This window comes from Melanotaenia boesemani, chromosome 14, assembly GCF_017639745.1.
Source record: "Melanotaenia boesemani isolate fMelBoe1 chromosome 14, fMelBoe1.pri, whole genome shotgun sequence".
Taxonomy (NCBI): domain Eukaryota; kingdom Metazoa; phylum Chordata; class Actinopteri; order Atheriniformes; family Melanotaeniidae; genus Melanotaenia; species Melanotaenia boesemani.
Genome location: NC_055695.1, coordinates 33,268,468 through 33,288,167, shown reverse-complemented (window position 1 = coordinate 33,288,167; position 19,700 = coordinate 33,268,468). Strand labels below are relative to the sequence as shown.

Sequence of the window (19,700 nt, the reverse complement as noted above, 5' to 3'; positions counted from 1 at the left end):
CTTTTGTGTTCAGCCTTTTTACGAGAAGCCTTATATTTGCCTCCTTTTGTGCATTTATTTTTATACAAAACCACTTGTAAACCTTTTGTTTACTATTTGTTTGGTCAGTAGACGGTGAGCTGGCTTGCCCTCTCTTCTCTAAGTGAACTGTAGGATGGACAGTTCTTGTATGTCTATGCAGGGTTGTGGTAGAACCTGCTCTCACGGTTACGTGTGCTGTCTCACTCGTAGTGTAGCGCCGTCTACCCCCCTCTGTTCTCACATGATCCTATACCCTCACATGTGATTGGTTGCCTGTCCATGCAGCCAATCCAAACAAAGCAGTGTCGTGGGCAGAGCTGGGGCTGAGCACTGAGAGCTAAGCACACAGGAAAAGGAAAAAAAACTGGGAGCCGACTCTTCTGATTCACTACAAAGCATCGACTCTCAGAGCCGGCTCTTTCATGCATGACACATCTCTAGCTTAAACTCAGTTCACAACAGCCTCCAGACTAGAAAACAGGAGCTTATTTTTTAACTTTTAAGAGAATTAAAAATGAAAAAGGAAGATTCTCTGAATGAAAAATGTTAATGACAGAATTGATCTCTGGTGACTTGGTTTGCTTACATGATTAAATGCTGCACCCAGTGTAAACTGGGGTTTAGTCTAAATAGTTGCTGAGGCCATCTGGACCAGGATTGGCTGTTTACAGTCTGTTCAGTCTGCATCAACATCAGAACGTTACAGTTAGACAACACATACATGCTGATACCTACAGCAATATATATATATATATATATATATATATATATATATATATATATATATGTATAAAGGGAAAAGATAGTTTCTCCGTCTTATTTATTAAGCATGCAGCAAATTTTAAATTGTTTGGTCAACATTTTCTGCTGTGTGATGTTTTCCATGCAGCTGCAGCAACACTAAAACTGACTTTGCATGCAAACTAAATATATAAAATACTTACTAAGCTCACAAATGAAAAAGGAAACCAGATAAGCTGACAACACAGTGGTGGGTTATTCATTTAATTCCACCAGCTAGACTTTCACTTCTTTTGGTATCAAACTTAAATAAGTTAAAGCATTTTTACTGATAAAGGCACATGATTTATAGCATTCTGCATTTATATCTATCTGTTTATTTATTTTTTCTTATTAGTAGGACAAATCAGTTAATTTTACAAACTGGATAATGACATAGAAATAATTAGTTTGCCATAAAAATCTTTCGGTACCAAATCTTCCCTAAAAAATCTAGATTTGATCAATAAAAAAAGACTACCAAGATGTTTGAATGCATCATCATGGCTGTAAGAACACCAAACAGTAACCAGATTATAGAAAATGTCGTGTTTCAGCCATTTTTAATCATTAGCTTGAACATTTGTTGTTGAACTCTACAAATCTAATTTCCCCATCTTGCTCAGAAAGTCAAACCATATTTTGCTTTGTATGAAATAACACTTACTGACTTTTATTAAAAAACTCACTTGCAAACATCATGCCTAACTACAAAAAACTGTCATTTTATTTATTTTTCATTTAACACAGCCTCATCATGGGTTCCTGTAGAATCTGACATTTCTTCAGCTGCTTCTCCCTGGTTTCCAGCCGTGAACTGATCAGATTTATTCTAGCTAAGCAAGGTAAATAACTTCCTGACAACAATCCTGTTTCATGTTACTATAATTGAATTATTGTTAAATGGTTCATCTAGCTTCATTCTAGCTTGTACATGTTGCTGCAGACGTCAGGCTTCTACTCAGCTGCCGAGCACTGATGGAGGCAGAGTTTTGGAAAGAATGAGAGAAACATATGAAATAAAGAAGCTGATGATTCTGGGGGTCTTCTTGATTTCAGTTTTTTTTTTTTTTCTTATATTAATTTTCTGACATTCTAACACGTATGATAACAGCATTATTTATCACATTTCATCATAAAAAGATCACTATCACTACTATGTTGCTAAGAGACCTCTATTTTTCCTGTCATACTTTCCACCAATCAGAGAGCTCAGATTGACGGTAACGTCCAATCAGGAGCAGCCAAAGATCAACCAGTGAGCAGAAAGTTCTATGTGTGTGTGAAAAGAAGAAAAATAATGCTCCTCTATGGCTGGAATAAAGCCAAGAAGACGTTTCTGATGCACGGTGGCGCCACAAAGCAGCTGAGCTGGAAAGTTAAGATTAAACCATGCCATGTTGGTACTACGGGACCCAAAGTGGGCCAAAAAAAGCTCCTCAACACCATCAGACCATCAGCAGCATGCTGAGCGGGCAGGATGGATCTTTCATGTTGGTCTTCTGCTGCTGTGGCCCATCTGCTTCATGCCTGGACATGTTTTCTCTTAAATCCCCTTTCTTCCTTATTCTGATGCTCAGGTTGAACTTGAGCAAGATGCTGCCATGTGATTGGCTGGTTCTCTGTGTTAACAGGAAGTTGAACAGGTGGACGGTGAGTCATTTACAGATTAACTGTGAATTTTCAACATGTTTATGTCTCCACATGACGGGATGGATGTTTCTAGGGTTCAGATTTCAGAAGGCACTAATCCACCTGCCTCGAAGCAGCAGTACCTGCCCTGAACGACCTTTTCAGCAGCTGTGCTTTGATTGGTTGCTTTTCTCCTGAGCTTTAATAGCCAGATTCATGGTCACCGTTATCATTAATGAATGCACACACTGAGCTGGACATGTTCTGGTCCTTTTGTTGTTAATGCTGTATAATTTCTGTCATGTGAAAGTTTTGTGAAAGTGAATTTATTACACCGTTTGAACTGATAGATAAATGTGTGTTCATTTCATGATTTCATGGCTTCATCACAGTCAGCTCCAAACACACAGCACATCTTTTAAACATTGTTTTTGCTGATAAGCTGCTACACGAGAAGAAAATGCTATAACCTTTGAATTTTTTTACATCAGCAGCTGTTTTCAGGTTTATTTCTCATTTATTGTTTATCAAAAGTAAAAAGCCAAACAGATGAAACAATAAGAACGGCTCGGACTCGAAAAGCTTTACTGACGTCACACTAAAGAAATGTGATTTAGCTTCACTGTTTAATTGTTTTATGTTGATGTGAGGTGTTGGCCTTGTGGCCAGGTCACCCTTTTGAAAGAGATTAGGGTCTCATCGACTTTCATCTGGATGAATAAAGGTAAAAAAAAACTTCAACTTTCAACTAATTCTAAAATCTTTGGCCATTCTGAGGAAGACAAAACACAATATTTTATAAAAAAAAGGGTTCTGTGGGCAAAAAGGTGAATCTTTACATCATGTCCAGAGAAGATTGGTTGTGACAGAAAAAGCAACGGATCACTGAAAGGGTTAATGTTGCCTGAAAATTTACGCCATGTTTTCTTCCCTGTTACACATAAAAATCAAAGGAGAAGTTCTGGAACATCTTCCTGTGCCAGGGTTAGTAAAACAAAGAGAAAAAAAATCTTTTTCACCATGTTTTAGAAGCAAATGTTCAGTGATGCTGATTTAAAAGAATTAAGCGTACGTCTATAATTACTGGTTGAAGCTTTAGTGCAATTTAAATGGCCCCACCGTGTCCGTAGTATTTGCATATCTAAGAGCTGGTGTGCAACAAGTTCAGTACATTCATTAATCAGACAGCATTTTCAACAACCCTGGATATGAAAGTCATTTAAAAAAGGGGCTAAAACCTTTGTGGGGCTGCAATATGACAAGCAGAATTGGAGGACAGAGGGTTTATTGATCTTCATTTACCTAATTGGTGTCAGTTTTGGCCGAGTCTGTCATTTTGTGTCATTTGGGTAATTTTCAAACAAGTCTAAGCCGAAGCAGAGCAGCCGCTCGGCAGACCGGATGGCTCTCAGGAGGACAGACAGAGACTGGTTCATGCTGCTGTGGCAAACTACTTCCTGGTTTGCAGAGTTGTACTTCACGGCTCTGCTGGTCACGCTGCAGTGCAGGACGGCTTCCTGGGAGAACGTGAGGATGGAAAACTGTGGAGATTTTCCTGGAAGGCTGTATAACAGATTCCTACAGAGACACAACGAAGGAGAAATACTTTATTCTCTTCTCAACATTCATATATGTATCAACACATTATAAAAACAAGGAAAAATACAGACTCAAAATATTGCAATACAAATTTAAAGAGAAAAAAGCTTTTTAAAGGAAATGGAAAAGTGGTGAGTGGAGATGGAATGAGGGAGGAGATGGTGCACTTATTAACCTCTGCAGTATTTAAGGATCAGTCGAAGAGAGAGCCAAAAATAAAACTTTGTATCCTGGAGGCAAAGATGGTCAGTGGAGGAGCAAGTCTGTTACAGCATCTATCATGTAATGTTTTATTAACTCTGGACGGCTGCCAGAGACTCCACGTCTGCTGGACGTCTGCTGGACGTCTGCTGGACGTCTGCTGGACGTCTGCCGGACGGACGTGGAGGCACTCCTTCTGCAAAGAATTCAGGTTTGTCTTCGTAAGTCTTAATAAGGATACAGAAAGTAAATGTTAAGAAACTTTTCATGTGAACACTGCTGCACATATCTGCTGACTGTCAGACAGCCCAGTCTCACTGCTACGTGTGAATTAGTTATTCCTCATACAGTCCTCATGTCTGTCCTGATGGACGGGAACTCGGCTTTTTCTTTTTGGCATCCTCAGTGAGGAAGATTCTGTTTGTTTTGTGTCTTTTGAAGAACTGGATTCTAGTTGACATTCAGGATTCTGGCCTCCTGAATCCTGAAAAAACATCATTAAAAATAATAATTGTCCTTTTCCTTTAACAGAAGATCTTCTGCTATATGAAGAAAATGCTGTAAATTTTTGTACAAACACTAAATCAGAGGTGTGCAACATGGCTAAAAATGAAAAAAGAATTAAGTCATGTTTTTAAATATCTAATTTTTTTTCATGGAATAATTGCAGTAAATTTCCATAAAATGACACTAAAAGCACCAGTAATATTTTTTAAATCTGCTTTTTCTTGTCATTAGGTTAGGTTTGGGTTGGAAACTATGTTTTCTTTTTTTTATTTTCCACAGATATCTACATCCATAGAAGAAAGTCTGTCTATCCTCTTTTTGCTGAAGTTTTGTTTTTGTATATTTTAAATGTAAAAACAAAAATAAAAAAGTGGTTCTTCAAAAATGAGATTTCCTGTAGTAGATCAAAACTTATGTTGTCTTTTTTGAAAAGGTCTTGTAACATTAACGGACAGAAAGGTCCTCTCCTAAAAACTGCTTCAAAAACATCCAGATTCTAAATATGGTATATGTTTTCATTTAGTTATTTTATATTAAAATATCTTATTTTATTATTTAGGTTATTTTAATTTTACACTGGATCCCAACAGATGTAGTCTAGGTTTCCCCTTTATCTGAAAAATGTTTATATTTTCTCGTTTTATTATAAAACTAAACAGCCTGGTTTTATTTATCTCAGAAGTAGCTGGAGAAGAAGCAGCTGGAGGAAAAGCTGGAGGAGTTTCCTGCTCTGGTGTCTTTATTTTTACTTTGTGTCCATCAGGAAACACGAACAGCTGAACAGTCAGTCTCCTCGTCTTTGTCGTCATTACTGAAGCGAATTACTGCTTAAAATGGACGCTTGCCTTTAGCTTCTATCTCTTAACAATCGTAAACTAGCTAGCTAGCTAGCTGCATTTTCTCTTTCCTGTCTCTCCTGAAACAACGAGCATGTGCAACGCGCTAGATCCCCTCGGCGGTACCGGCAAATTGGCGACAGGGAAGTGACCCATGGACTGACGATTTCCATGAAAAGAACTGGTCACACACAGACTTGTCGAAAATGGTGAGCTAGCTAGAGATGTGCCTCTTCATTCATTTTTGTAAAATAACTTTAATATACAATATGGTGTGAAAGGTAATATTTGATTTTGCATTAATGTCTCACATTTCACATAATTTCTTTGGTTTCAGTCTGCGTCGTTGGTGTCGCAGTTTCCTGTTTCTGCAGATTTTGTGCGTATGGCAGGGTCAGAGCTGCCGTGGAGGTAGACATTCTTCCACCAAGTTTGGTTTTTATTAATCACAAAAGCCAGTTTTTGTACGTATGCCAGCTTTAGAAATGAGGCCCCAAGAGCTGCTGATCAATACACTGATTTATTGACAATCATCAGTCTGAAGTCCTCTATAAAAGCTGAAGTTTTGCCAATTTGTTGCTCTGCAGCTTTCAGGTGTTGTTAACATAATGCCAATGAGGAAAGACATCAGCAAGGATCTTAGAGAGGTAACTGTTGCTGCCCATCAACCTGGAAGGTTATCAGGTCATTTCCAAACTATCTGGAGTCCATCATTCTACAGAGACAAAGATTATTCACACGTGGAAAACATTCAAGACAGCTGATAATCGTGCAGGAGTCGACACCCCAGCAGGTTTATCAGATGGTGAGGGCTAGCAAGGCTCAGAAAAGAAATCCAGGACGTACATCTCAGACTCTCCAGGCCTCAGTTAACATGTTTAATGTTAAATTTGATGACACTCCAGTTATAAAGAGACTAAACCAGTATGGCCAGCAGAAAGCAGCTTAGGTTTGAATAGTTGCAGCTGGTCTCATTTATAAAACATTGCGAACCTGAATCGGCCTCATATCCCGACCTGAACACGCCCAAATCAGCTATACATGGTCCATACAAAGCAGGACATGAAGGTTCTTGAATATAAAGAAGATACTGATCAAAGAGGAAACCATGGCAACAGATGAAAAGAAAAAACAGAAAGCAAAGAAACTTTTCCAACGCAGAAATTAAAGTGATCTTGGTGAAGTGGAGGCAAGAAAAGAACTGTGTTTGGTGGCCACAGCAGCAGAGTCACACATAAAAGAAAAGGCTGCGATGCAACGTGTGGATGTGGTTCAGACTGTCAGAAACTGGCTGAACTGCAGCAGAAATAAACTAGAAGCACTCACAGAGTGAAGGCCTCCACCAAGACATTTATTTATTTTTGCCAATGATTGTATTATATTTGAGCTAGAAGCTGTAATAGCAAAATCATCCCAGTATCTCCACAGAAAGGAATCATTTAAAAAATTCCTAGATTCAGACGGTGATCCGGATCACCCCAAAATCTAATAACTTGTTCTTTATTCCATTCTGACATTTTCTGAAGATGTAATTAAAATCTTTCCATAACCTTCTGAGTTATGTAGCTAACAGACGGACAGACAAACCAACACCCCGAATAACTACATGCCCTCTGCCTTAAAAAAAAGAAACTTTTCTACCAAAGTGTGTCTGCAGCCGGAGGAAGAAGATCAGACTCAAGCTCACATGCTGGACCAGAAAACGAGGAGGGAGACTCTGACTATCAGAGACAGCAGATGAACCCGGCGAAGCTCTGGTACATTTTTTATGTCATGGCTTTTATACATGTGTAGAGAAAACATCAGGCTGAAGTGGTGTATCCTTTAGTTATTCTACAGGTGGTGAGAATGAGAAGGTCCCGACCCAACGAGGGAGATGTGGTAGCCGAGCTCCTGATCCTGACTTGACCCCCTGACTTGTGGTGTGAGCTGGCAAATGTGGCCGAGGAGAGGAGAGGGAAGTCTGGGTTTCCCTGGTCCCTGCTACCTGACCCTGGATAAGCGTCAGAAAATGGATGGATGGATGGATGGATGGATGGATAGATGGATGGATGGATGGATGGATGGATGGATAGATGGATGGATGGATGGATGGATGGATATGTCCTAAAAAACAAAGTATTGATCTTTACTGTACTTACTATGATGCTGCCTCTCCTTGTCTTTAAAATACTGGTTTTATTATTTTTAATCTATTACTAAAGCATTCAGTTATTATTTCTGCAGAAGACAGAGTTTTCCATTTTCTTGTATGCCATAATGACAATAAAGTCTGATGGTGATGTAGGTCATTGTGACTTGTTGCAACGTTAATAAGATAAATGCTCAGATTTAAGAGCAGGATGGCAATGTAAAACCTCATGATGTAGACATGAAAGAGAGATGGTTCTGCAGGGTCTGGCAGGTCTGCAGTCCTAAACCTTCCAGCTCAGCATGCCTGGAGAATTTCTAAACAAATAATGAGATTAAATAGCATCTGTAAATGAAAGAGTTTGTCCTACAGCCTGACTAAAACATACCTCAAGATTTCAAAGAAAACATTTTAACGATTGTTCAGCACTCTCAGACTAATTGTCTTAATCCTGTAAGGGAATGGTAACTTCCTTTATAAATGAGTGCTATTAGACCTTAATGCTTTCCAAGCGTGATGAAGCAGCTAATTCTAACTTGGGCGCTAATGGCAGTGGAGGACAATTAACATGTCTATTACTGCCATAAACTTTAAAAACACTGAACAGCAGACACTATTTATTCTCTAAGACTCTAGTGGAAAAACAGATAGGTTAGGTCGGAGCTGTGGGGAGAGGCACTGTGGAGGCATGAGGGACAAAAATAGTCACTGAGGAAAAGTTCCCACTATCAGTCAAGGTCAGCTGTGTTCCACCTAAATGTAATTTGATATGATTTATTGTGTTTATTCTATAGCTGGACAGTCTGACTTAAATAAATTCATCAGCTAATCTGCAGCTTTCACTTTGGTGCTTATGCACCGTGCAGAGCAGATGAATTACTGCTGCTCTGCCCTGAAAAGCTTCCACCTGAAGAAAAAAGTTAAATAGTTCGGGGAATAAATTATTCCTCTTGTCCCTTTTTGTCAGAAGGAATAAATATGTGTGAAATACTGCAAAGAACAAGTTTTATGTTACTTTATTTCTGTTCTGCTTCATATCTAGAACACGCTGAAAAAGAAGTTGATGTAAAGAACACAAGATAAATGGCTGATAGGGGTTTAAATCATGGCTGCCCCATCTGATTGCTACAAGAGACTGAATAAAAATGACTGTGGATGGTTTATGTAGTTTTCTTCTTGGATGGCATACCTCATTTTAAACCATTTTTATTTCCTCCTCTTTCCCGCAAGTCACTTTTGTCTTGCGAGTTTTTAATTTATAAATACCGTTTTCGATCAGAGTCCCACAGCAATATAAGTTTTGTTTGAACTTTTATTAAAACTTCAGGCCAAACTTGATATTTTCAAGAACCTATTAAATCTGTAGCTGCTCTTTTTTCTTTTTTAGTTGACAACAAAGTAGACTATGTTGAGGGGAAAAGAAAAGAAAAGAAATCCAGGACACCAGTCTCGCTGATCAGATTACAAAGATGACTTAAAGATGTGAAGACCTGGGGTTGTTCCCTTTGGATCAGAGGACCTTAGGAAGACTCTGTCTTGCTATGAAATTAGCCTGGATGGTATTATGTTGACTTCCATATACTACAGTGAGGAACATTGGAGTTATTCTACACTAGAATTTGTCCATTGACTCACATATAAACCAGATTTCTAGGCCCTCCTTCTTCCACCTATATGATATTCCCAACATGAGGAACATCTTGTCTCAGGGTGTTGCAGAGAAACTGACCCGTGGATTTATTACTTTCAGATTGGACTGTGATTCCTAAGAATGGTAAGAGGAAAAGTTCTTGTAGCTCAGGAGGAAGTACAGTTGTCTGCCAACCAGAAAGTCTGTGGATCGATTCTAGGCTCCCCCTGATTACATGCCAAAGTGTCCTTGGGTAAAACCCCCATGTTGCCTCCCAATGGGCTATGAATGTGTGTGATAGAGCAAAGCACTGTAACAACAGAAGTTCTGCATGAGTGTGTGTGTGTGTGTGAATGGGTGATTGTAACTTGTGGTGTGAAGCACTTTTAGTGCTCAAGATGACTAGTAAAGCGTTATATAAGTACAGTCATTTCTTTATTTATTTATTTTAGGTGCATTTGAAGAATGATTGTTAATTCGTAGGAACTGTTAAAAAAAATGAAGTGTTTTAACTGATAATTAATAACATCATGTTGAGGGACGCAAAAGACAGAACTAAATTGTAGAAGGGCAGCACCCAGTTTGTCTGTGACATGCACAAAACAGACATAATGGCCGAGCATAAAATACGACGGCTGCAGTAGAAGCTAAGGTGTGGAATTACCTCAGCTTCTATGGGTGGCTTTGTTTGCTTGGAAAGTCCGGATCTTTTGGAGAAATGTGGATGTGCAAACAAACTGATGTGGATAAAAGAAGTGAACTCTGGTCAATCTACAAACACGCTTTCAAGTGAACCAAATACAGGAAGCAGGGCATTACATCGCAGGGCATTGTGGGTAAACACAACCCAAACCTAAGCGCCTGTGTGATGACAGAAGGCTCTGGACGGGAGAAATGTCTTGCAGTCACAACTTGGTAAACGTTCTGACAAAAATATGATCAACTAAAGACCGCTAGGATCTGATGCAGCCCCATGTTTTATGCTGAAGTGAAGGAAACAGAAGATGTCCTGCATTAACCAATAGATCAGGAGTGTCAAACTCCGGTCCTCGAGGGCCGGTATCCTGCAGGTTTTCATTGTTTCCCTGATCTAACACACCTGAATAAAATCAAATGGATCCAACAGCTTCTTGTCAACTTCTTCACAATAACCTATTAATTTCAGTCAGGTGTGTTAGATCAGGGAAACGATGAAAACCTGCAGGATACCGGCCCTCGAGGACTGGAGTTTGACACCCCTGCATTAGATGAGCAAGTCTGATTAGGTTCATCAGTTCACTTTGTAACTGCATTCTAGTGATAGTTTAGTCTTCCAATATCTCACAACGTTTGACAAATTCCGTTGTCAATCTTGCATGTTTGTGTACGATTTGTTTAACGCCAGTCTACCTGCATGACACATCACCTGCTCGTTGGCGTTCAGTTTGTGGGCTCTACATCTAGCCAACACTAACCTGGACTCTTCTCATACCTGTCCATCAACCCGTGTCAGGACTATTTGTGTTCTGGCTGGGCTGCACCTCCACCCTGACATTGCTCTCCAGCCTCGTTGGAGATATATGCACCATGGCTCTCATCAGAATTTCCACCTCGACAAATCCACAACTATCAAGTCCATCTGGTCCACATATAACCGCCCTCCTAGAACTTCAGGCAGGGCTTCTGACCACAGTGTCTTAGCCAGTTGTCTTGTTTGACATCATTCAAACAGGACAACGCTGTTCTTAACTTTGGCCTGCTTAACATCCCCTAATCATTAGCAAGGGACATCTCATCCAAGATCTCCTCATCGACCGTAAATTTGACTTTCCCCACTTAACTGAAACATAGCAACAACTTCAGGACTTTTCCCAACTCAACGACTCCCCTCCACTGGGGTTTGTTTACATCTGTCAACCCTGCGGCTCTGGTGGAAAGTCCTTCCCGTGTTTGTTTCTGCCTTCAGCTCCCTCAAATGTCTAGCATGCAAACTGTCCGGACCAACCGCAACCATCATTGCGAAAGTGTACCACCCCACTTAGTCATGGAAAAGTCATTTAGTTTTAAATGACTTTTCCATTCTATTCACCCACTTATCTGCACTCTCACCAAAAATAATAATGTTGGAGACTTCAGTATACGTATGGAAAAGAGTAACCACCAACTCACTTCTCATCATCCCTTGAGAGTTTTGGTTTTCACCAATTCATTGACTTCCCCACCAACACAGTAGGTCATACCCTGGATTTAATTTGCAGTTTCTGGTCTCACTCCCTCCAACTGTACAGCTGATGAGCTTACAATTACTGACCATTTCCTCCTCTCATACAATGTTAAACTCAGTCTCTAATCAAGACTCCATGTCTCATTTTTTCCAGAATTTCAAGGACATCAACCTAGATACCCTCTCCTGGATACCCTCTCCTCTAGCATCAATAACATTCCTATGCCTGACTCCTTTTCTTCCCCAAATGAACTGGTAGCTTAGTCTGAATAATGTTCTTGACCATCTGGCTCCAGTGGAACTCAACTCAACTCAACTTTATTTATATAGCCCTTTAAAACAACCACAGCTGAAACAAAGTGCTGTACATAAATGGACAAAGCAACACATAAAGTACAAAAATCAACCAGGAAATAAATAATATCATAAAATATAATAAAATAATTGTTCATTGTTTTAAAAACGGTCTTAAAACAATAAGCAATTTTAAAAGAACAAATATAAACAAATAAAACCAATAAGTAAAACAAACCACTGCACACTAAAACAGGGACAGTCTCACACTGGGCTGAAAGCCAGAGAATAAAAATGGGTTTTAAGATGAGTTTTAAAATTAGACAATGAAGAAGCTTGTCTAATGTGGAGAGGGAGCTCATTCCACAGTTTTGGACCAGCGACTGAAAAAGCTCGATCCCCCCTGAGCTTCCGTCTGGACCTCGGTACGTCCAGGAGCAGCAGGTCAGCTGACCTGAGGCACCGAGCAGGAGCGTAGGGGTGGAGTAACTCCGAGAGGTAAGGAGGGGCCAGACCATTTAAAGATTTAAAAACAAATAAAAGAATCTTAAAATGAACTCTGTAGTGCACTGGCAGCCAGTGAAGTGAGGCCAGGATGGGGGTTATGTGCTCCCTCTTACGTACTCCAGCTAGGAGGCGTGCAGCTGCATTTTGCACTAACTGGAGACGTGCGAGGGAGGACTGGCTAACCCCAAAGTAAAGAGCATTACAATAATCCAGCCGAGATGTAATGAAGGCATGGATTACTGTTTCAAAGTGTTGTTTTTTAAGAAAAGGTTTGACCTTAGCAAGCTGCCTGATGTGGAAAAAGCTGGACTTCACTACAGAGCTGATTTGACTATCCAATTTAAAGTCACTGTCCATCTTAAAACACAAGTTTGAGACTGTTGGCTTTAAAAAACCTGCCAAAGGACCCAAATCAATGGTGCAGGATTCACAAAAGCCACTGGGACCAAACAACATTACTTCAGTTTTTTCCTCATTAAGGAATAAAAAGTTTAGGGCCAACCAGGCTTTTGTGTCTTTGAGACATGCCAGAAGAGGGGCAAGGGAGAAAGACTGTTTCTTTTTAAGGGGCATATATATCTGACTGTCGTCAGCATAAAAGTGATAGGAGATGCCATGCCTTCTCAGGATTGAGCCCAGGGGCAGTAAATACAAAGAGAAGAGCAGAGGCCCTAAAATCGACCCCTGGGGAATCCCATAAGGAAGTGGAGCAGAGCTGGATTCAAAGTTTCCAGAGGTCACACTCATGCTTCTGTTGGAGAGATAAGACTTGAACCACTCCAATGCAGTACCACCAATGCCCACTAGGTGGCATAACCGAGTCACTAAAGTGTTGTGGTCCACAGTGTCAAATGCTGCTGTTAAATCTAATAAAATAAGAATAATATGTTCACCAGAGTCATTTGCTAAGAGGATGTCGTTAAACACTCTTAGCAAAGCTGACTCGGTGCTGTGCAGAGTTTTAAAACCAGACTGGAACACCTCCAGGACATCATGATCATCTAAAAACTGCTTGAGTTGAGTGTGGACAATTTTTTCTAAGATTTTAGAAATAAAAGGCAGCCTCGAAATAGGTCTGAAATTGACCAGCACGCTGCCATCAAGGCCAGGTTTTTTAAGTAAGGGCTGGACCACAGCATGTTTAAAACTCAACGGAACAACTCCAGATGACAAACTACTGTTAATAATGGCCAGAACTGCCTGCCCTAGACTAGGAAAACATTTTTTCAAGAAACCAGGAGGGACAACATCATGAGGAGAGCCTGACGGCTTCATATAGCCAATCAGATCTTCTAGGACTGCAGAAGAGATACCAGCTCAAAATCCTCAAGAGCTGCAGAACATCGAACAGAGACAGAGGGGTCAGATGCAGGAGCAGAGATGAGAGTCCTTGCAGTAGCAACCTTATCAATAAAAAAGTGGAGGAAGCTACTGCAAGTCTCAGAAGATGCCTCCAGGCTAACAGGCTGTGGGGCATTAAGAACAGTGTCTATGGTTTTAAACAACACATGTGGGTTATGGCGATTAGACTCAATAAGGTTTGCTAGATATTTCCTTTTAGCCTCCTTAACAGTGTGCTGGTAAGAGCGCCAACAGTCCTTAAGGATGAGGAAGAAAAACCGCAGCTTCTCCTTTTTCCACCTTCGCTCAGTTTTGCGGCACTCCCGTCTAGCTGCCCGAGTTTCGTCATTAAGCCAGGGCTCAGATTTAACCCTGAGCTTCAAGGCAAGGCAAGGCAGTTTATTTGTATAGCACATTTCATGTACAGGACAATTCAAAGTGCTTTACATAAAACAAAGACATTACAGATATTTAGAATAGTAAAAGGCATCAACACATAATCAACACATAATCACAATAAAATAATAAATTACATTAAAATGATTAAAAGCAAGATAAGTTAAAAAAAGTTACCGTGCAGATTTCATGCATAGGCGCATGAGAAAAGAAAAGTTTTTAACCTGGATTTAAAAATGTCTACATTTGGGGAAAGTTTAATCTCCACTGGCAGTTTGTTCCATTTGTTTGCAGCATAACAGCTAAATGCTGCTTCTCCATGTTTAGTCTGGACTCTGGCCTGGACTAGTTGACCAGAGTCTTTGGATCTAAGAGCTCTGCTAGGTTTATATTCTCTGAACATATCACAGATGTATTCTGGGCCTAAACCATTCTGGGATTTGTAAACAAGCAGAAGGGTTTTAAAATCTATTCTGTGACTGACTGGAAGCCAGTGTAAAGATTTCAAAACTGGTGTGATGTGTTCAGATCTCTTAGTCCTGGTTAAAACTCTAGCAGCAGCGTTCTGGATGAGCTGCAGATGTTTAATGCTCTTTTTAGGAAGTCCTGTTAAAAGACCATTACAGTAATCCAGTCTACTGGAGATGAATGCATGGATGAGTTTCTCTTGGTCTTTCTGGGAGACTAAACTTTTAATTCTGTTGATGTTTCTGAGCTGGTAAAAAGCTGTCTTAGTGACAGCTTTGATATGGCTGCTGAAAGTCAGATCTGAGTCTATCAACACTCCCAGGTTACGAACTTGGTTGGTAATTTTAAGAGCCCGAGTCTCCAGGTGTTTGCCAATGCTGACCCTCTTCTCTTTGCTACCAAACAGAATAATCTCAGTTTTGTCTTCATTTAATTGTAGGAAATTCTCCCTCATCCAGGTGTTTATTTGCTCCAGACACTGACACATTAAGTCTATTGGACTGCAGTCATCTGGTGACAGAGACACATAAAGTTGTGTATCATCTGCATAACTTTGATAACTAATGCTATAGTTCTGTAATATTTTACCCAAAGGGAGCATATACAAGTTGAACAGAAGAGGTCCAAGTCATGGCCACTCGCTCGGATTCATAGCTGCCGATCGTAACAAAATAACTCCGGCCTTCTAAATAGGACCTGAACCAGTTAAGGACCGCTCCAGAAAGTCCAACCCAGTTTTCCAGCCTATGCAACAGGATTCTGTGATCTACAGTATCAAACGCAGCACTGAGATCCAACAGAACCAGGACTGATACTTGACCAGAATCGGTATTCAACCTAATGTCATTTAACACTTTGACCAGAGCCGTTTCAGTGCTGTGATGAGGTCGGAAGCCGGACTGAAATTTATCAAGATTTCCACTTTCATTTAAAAAGTCATGAAGCTGGTGAAATACAACTTTTTCAATAATCTTGGAAATAAAAGAGAGGTTAGAGACAGGTCTATAGTTGTTCATTATAGAGGCGTCTAGAGTCCTTTTCTTTAGGAGTGGCTTAATAGCAGCTATCTTTAGTGACTTGGGAAAAATGCCTGATGCCAGCGAGCTGTTAACTATCAGTAGGAGATCACTTTCTACTGAGGTAAAAACTGTTTATAAAAAGTCGGATGGTATCATGTCCAGAGTGCATGTTGTTGATTTCAAATGCCAAACTGTTTCTTGTAGGACTTCACAATTTTTATTGGAGCCGCAGAGTCCAGTATAGTTCGGCAGGAGGAGTCGAACCAGGAGCTGAGCTGCTCTGTGTCGGCAGAAGCAAGGAGATCACAGAGCTGGTTAAAAGCCACAGAGAACTGACCAGCAGTTGAAGAGTTAAAAAACCGGCGAAGTTGAACAGGAGCGCTAGATTTAAAATCAGCACAGGAGAAAGCAACCTCAAACACAACTGGCATATGATCAGAAATTGCGTCATCACAGATCTCCAAGTTAGACACAGATAAACCATGTGAGAGGACGAGGTCTAATGTGTGTCCATGTTCGTGTGTGGGACCAGACACACACTGCATCAGATTAAAAGAGTCAATAAGGTTTAAAAAGTCCTTCACCAGCGGCCTATCAGGACAACACACATGAATATTAAAATCCCCAAGAAAAAGTGCACGGTCATACTTTGGCACAATTTCAGCCAGAAGATCCGAAAAGTCTTTAACAAAGTCTTTATTATATTTGGGTGGTCGGTAAATGACAGCGCACAGCACTGGGTCGGAGCGACCCACCTCAAATAAAGTCACTTCAAAGCTGGAGAGTGGGGATAAAACAGTGCGCTGCTTACATTTAAAAGCTGATTTAAAAACCACCGCCGTCCCTCCTCCACGGCCTGATGTCCGCGGGGAGTTAAAATAAGAACAATCGGCAGGTAAAAACTCAACCAGAGCGCTGGACTCACCAGCACCGATCCAAGTCTCGGTCACACAGAGGAAATCCAGACCACGGGAGAGGGCAGTTTCCTGGCATATCGCAAAATTCGGACACTGTTGGCGGCCACTGTGCCAGTATGTGTCGAGCTATGAACAATCAGACTTTGGCGTTGCAGGAGCTTAATTGTAAACTGGAGGCTATTCTAGCTCAGAATGGCAAGCTGGTTACGATTCTGGAGCTCGTATGCGGGGTGGACACCAACTTGGAGAAGTTGTTGGCTCGGCTGGATGGAAATTGACCCATAAATTTGGATGATTAGAGTCGCCAGTGGGACCATTGAGAGACGGCAGACGAAACAGCGCTGGCCTGAAACTAAAACAAATGCTGTTATCTGATTCAGCTCCCTGTACTGGCCTTGGATGGCTGGTTACAAAGTTCTCCTGGAAGGTTATGTTAATGGATGCTCAGTCCCCCCCACCCTCCCCCCACTCTCCTCTTGGGCGGGAGACTTTTTCCTGGATCAGCTCCCAAGGACGCCCCACTATCATCAGGTGGCAAAGACTGGAGAATGTAACTGGGAGAAAGTTCACAGGCTCACTTACTGCACACACACATGCACCACACTCACATACACCACTACAGACACGCCTCCCCCGATGATTCACTGCCTTGGTCGAATCCTCCCCCCTCCCTCCACTCCCGGGCGGCGTGTCGACTGGACGCAGTCATGTACAGCTGCGTCCTCACTTGGCTGCGATGGGAGACCCCTCTCCCCCCCTGCCATGTGTTTCTTATGTTGTGAATGTCTGAATTTGTGCTTTTATGTACTGAGGCATGTTTTTTTTTGTATCTCCACACTGGGCCCTTTTTTTCTCTAGCCTCATCTTAGTCCCCTCATGTTATCTTTTTCATCTATATCTAATACTAATATAGGCGCGCTGCACAGTGGCTGCTGCCTTAGTCTGCCTGATCCTGTTTGTGTTTACATGTTGTTGCTGTCTACTCTTGGACGGGTTGTACTGGAAACCATTTTGTTGTACCTGTGTCCTGCACTGTGTATAATGACAAATAAATCTCTTGAATCTTGAATCTTGAATCAACTACAACAATCTTTGCCCCATTTCTAACCCACCTTTCATTTCCAAAATTCTTGAAAAAATGGTTGCCACTTAACTCCATACCCATTTGACCTAAAACTCTCTCTATGAACAGTTCCAGTCTGGTTTTTGCCCCCACCAGAAACTGCTCTCATTAAAATCAACAATGACCTCCTCATGGCTGCTGATTTCAGTTTACTCACTATCCTCATTCTCCTTGACCTGAGTGTGGCCTCTATACAATATCACACACTATTCCCCTCAATAGGCTGTCTTTCCATTGGCATCTCCTACACATCTCTCGACAGGTTTCACTCATCTTTCAGGCCACACTTAGTTCATCAAACTCAACCTTTAGATCCCACACCTCCTCTGTTCCAAAAGGTGTGTCCCAGGGCTCAGTCCTGGGACCACTTCTCTTCATTATTGATCTCCTTCTCTTTCCGTAAATACAACATCCATTTTCAGTGCTTTGCAGATGACACCCAGCTCTACCTCTCTAGCAAACCTGGTTCCACACTCCCTCTTTCCTCCCTTACCACTTGTTTATCTGAAATAAAATCTTGGTTCACTTCCTACTTTCTTAGAGTAAACAGCAGTAAAACAGAAATCCTCCTCATTGGAACTACATCTATGCTTTCTAAGGTTAGTTTCTCCCTCTTCATTGATGGCTCCCCAGTGTCCTCCTCCCCTCAGGTTAAGAGTGTGGGTAGCATCCTCGACAAAACATTGTTATGTCAGGCATCATATCATGTCACTTGGTCTGCATATTTCCATCTAAGCAACATCTCTAGCCTCTGCCATTCCTCACCACCCGTACTGCTTGTATTCTTGTTCGCAACCTTGTCACCTCCAGAAGTGATTACTGCAATTCTCTCTTCTTTGGTCTTCCTCAGAAATCCCTCCATACGCTTCAGATGGTCCAGAATTCAGCTGCTCGCACCATCACCAAAACCCCAAAACCCAACCCTACAGCAGCTGCACTGGCTCCCAGTTAAATCAAGAACAGAATTCAAAATCCTTCTGCACACCTTCAAAGCCATCCACAACCTTGCCTCCCCTCTTATCTGTCAGATCCCTTGCATGTTAACATCTCCTCCTGTTCCCTCAAGTCTTCCTCCTCTATCCACCTCACTGTGCCCTCAGCCGCCTCAGCACCATGGGGAGGAGAACATTCAGCCACTCTGCAGACATCTGAAACATCAGCTCTCTTCCTCTGTTTAAATCCAAACTCAAACTCACCTCTTCAAGATAGCACACTCTCTGTAAGCAAACTGTCCATTGTTTTTATCTGTGTGTTTCTTTTAAATCGCTGTTTTTATTTTATTGTTTCTTTTATTGTATAGTGTCCTTGAGTGACTTAAAAGGCACTTTTAAACAGCATTTATTATTATTATGATAATAATGATAATGATGATGATGATGATGATGATGATGATTATTATTATTATTATTATTATTATTATTATTATTATTATTATTATTATGTGAGTGTACTGAGAAAGACTACAGATGTACTCAAAACATGCCAAGGTAAAAAACTTCTTTTCATCTGTGTGACAAAAAAGAAAATAGAGGCCTAATAAGTGAACCAGTTTCTTTTTGTTGGTTGTCATGACAAATATGAGAAACACATTTCCACTCGACAGTATCAGTGATGTAGTCACACAGGTCAAAAAGATGCATCAATAATGTTTATATTATCGTGTTGCCGACATCTGAATTAACAATTCAACTTAAGAGTTTTACTCCTGGTTCCTAGAGCTTTCCAAATGGGAGGAATAACATCCAGTTATCAGAACCCTCTCTGTGGAACCAGCTCCCAGTGTGACTTCAGGAAATAGACACCCTCTCTACCTTCAGATCATCTTCAAATTATAAGATAAATCTTACACCAGGTCTGGCTTGGTGCTCGTCGTCCTTTCCTAAAAGATTGTTACATACACAACAAGAAGAGAACTTTGTTTTGGTTCTCAAGGTGGGCCCGGTTATTTCATACTCCCTTCATTCCTTCCTTCCTGTTCTGATTCTGATGGAGGTTTTTCCTCCTGGTTCTGGTTCTGATAGAAGTTTTCCCTCCTGGTTCTGGTTCTGATGGAGGTTTTTCCTCCTGGTTCTGGTTCTGATAGAAGTTTTCCCTC

General features: G+C 40.9%; 1 protein-coding gene across 2 annotated transcripts in view; it reads right to left on the bottom strand.

Annotated features, from left to right (window-relative positions):
- Nucleotides 1-2,094: 2,094 nt before the first annotated feature.
- Nucleotides 2,095-19,700, bottom strand: part of LOC121652648 (inactive N-acetylated-alpha-linked acidic dipeptidase-like protein 2) — a 613,163-nt gene continuing 595,557 nt past the window's right edge. For both annotated transcript variants that reach the window (XM_042005529.1, XM_042005530.1), the window contains one exon: nucleotides 2,095-4,011. In XM_042005529.1, coding sequence (XP_041861463.1) covers nucleotides 3,765-4,011 — 247 coding nt within the window. In that variant the 3' untranslated portion in view covers nucleotides 2,095-3,764. The remainder of the gene's footprint in view (nucleotides 4,012-19,700) is intronic.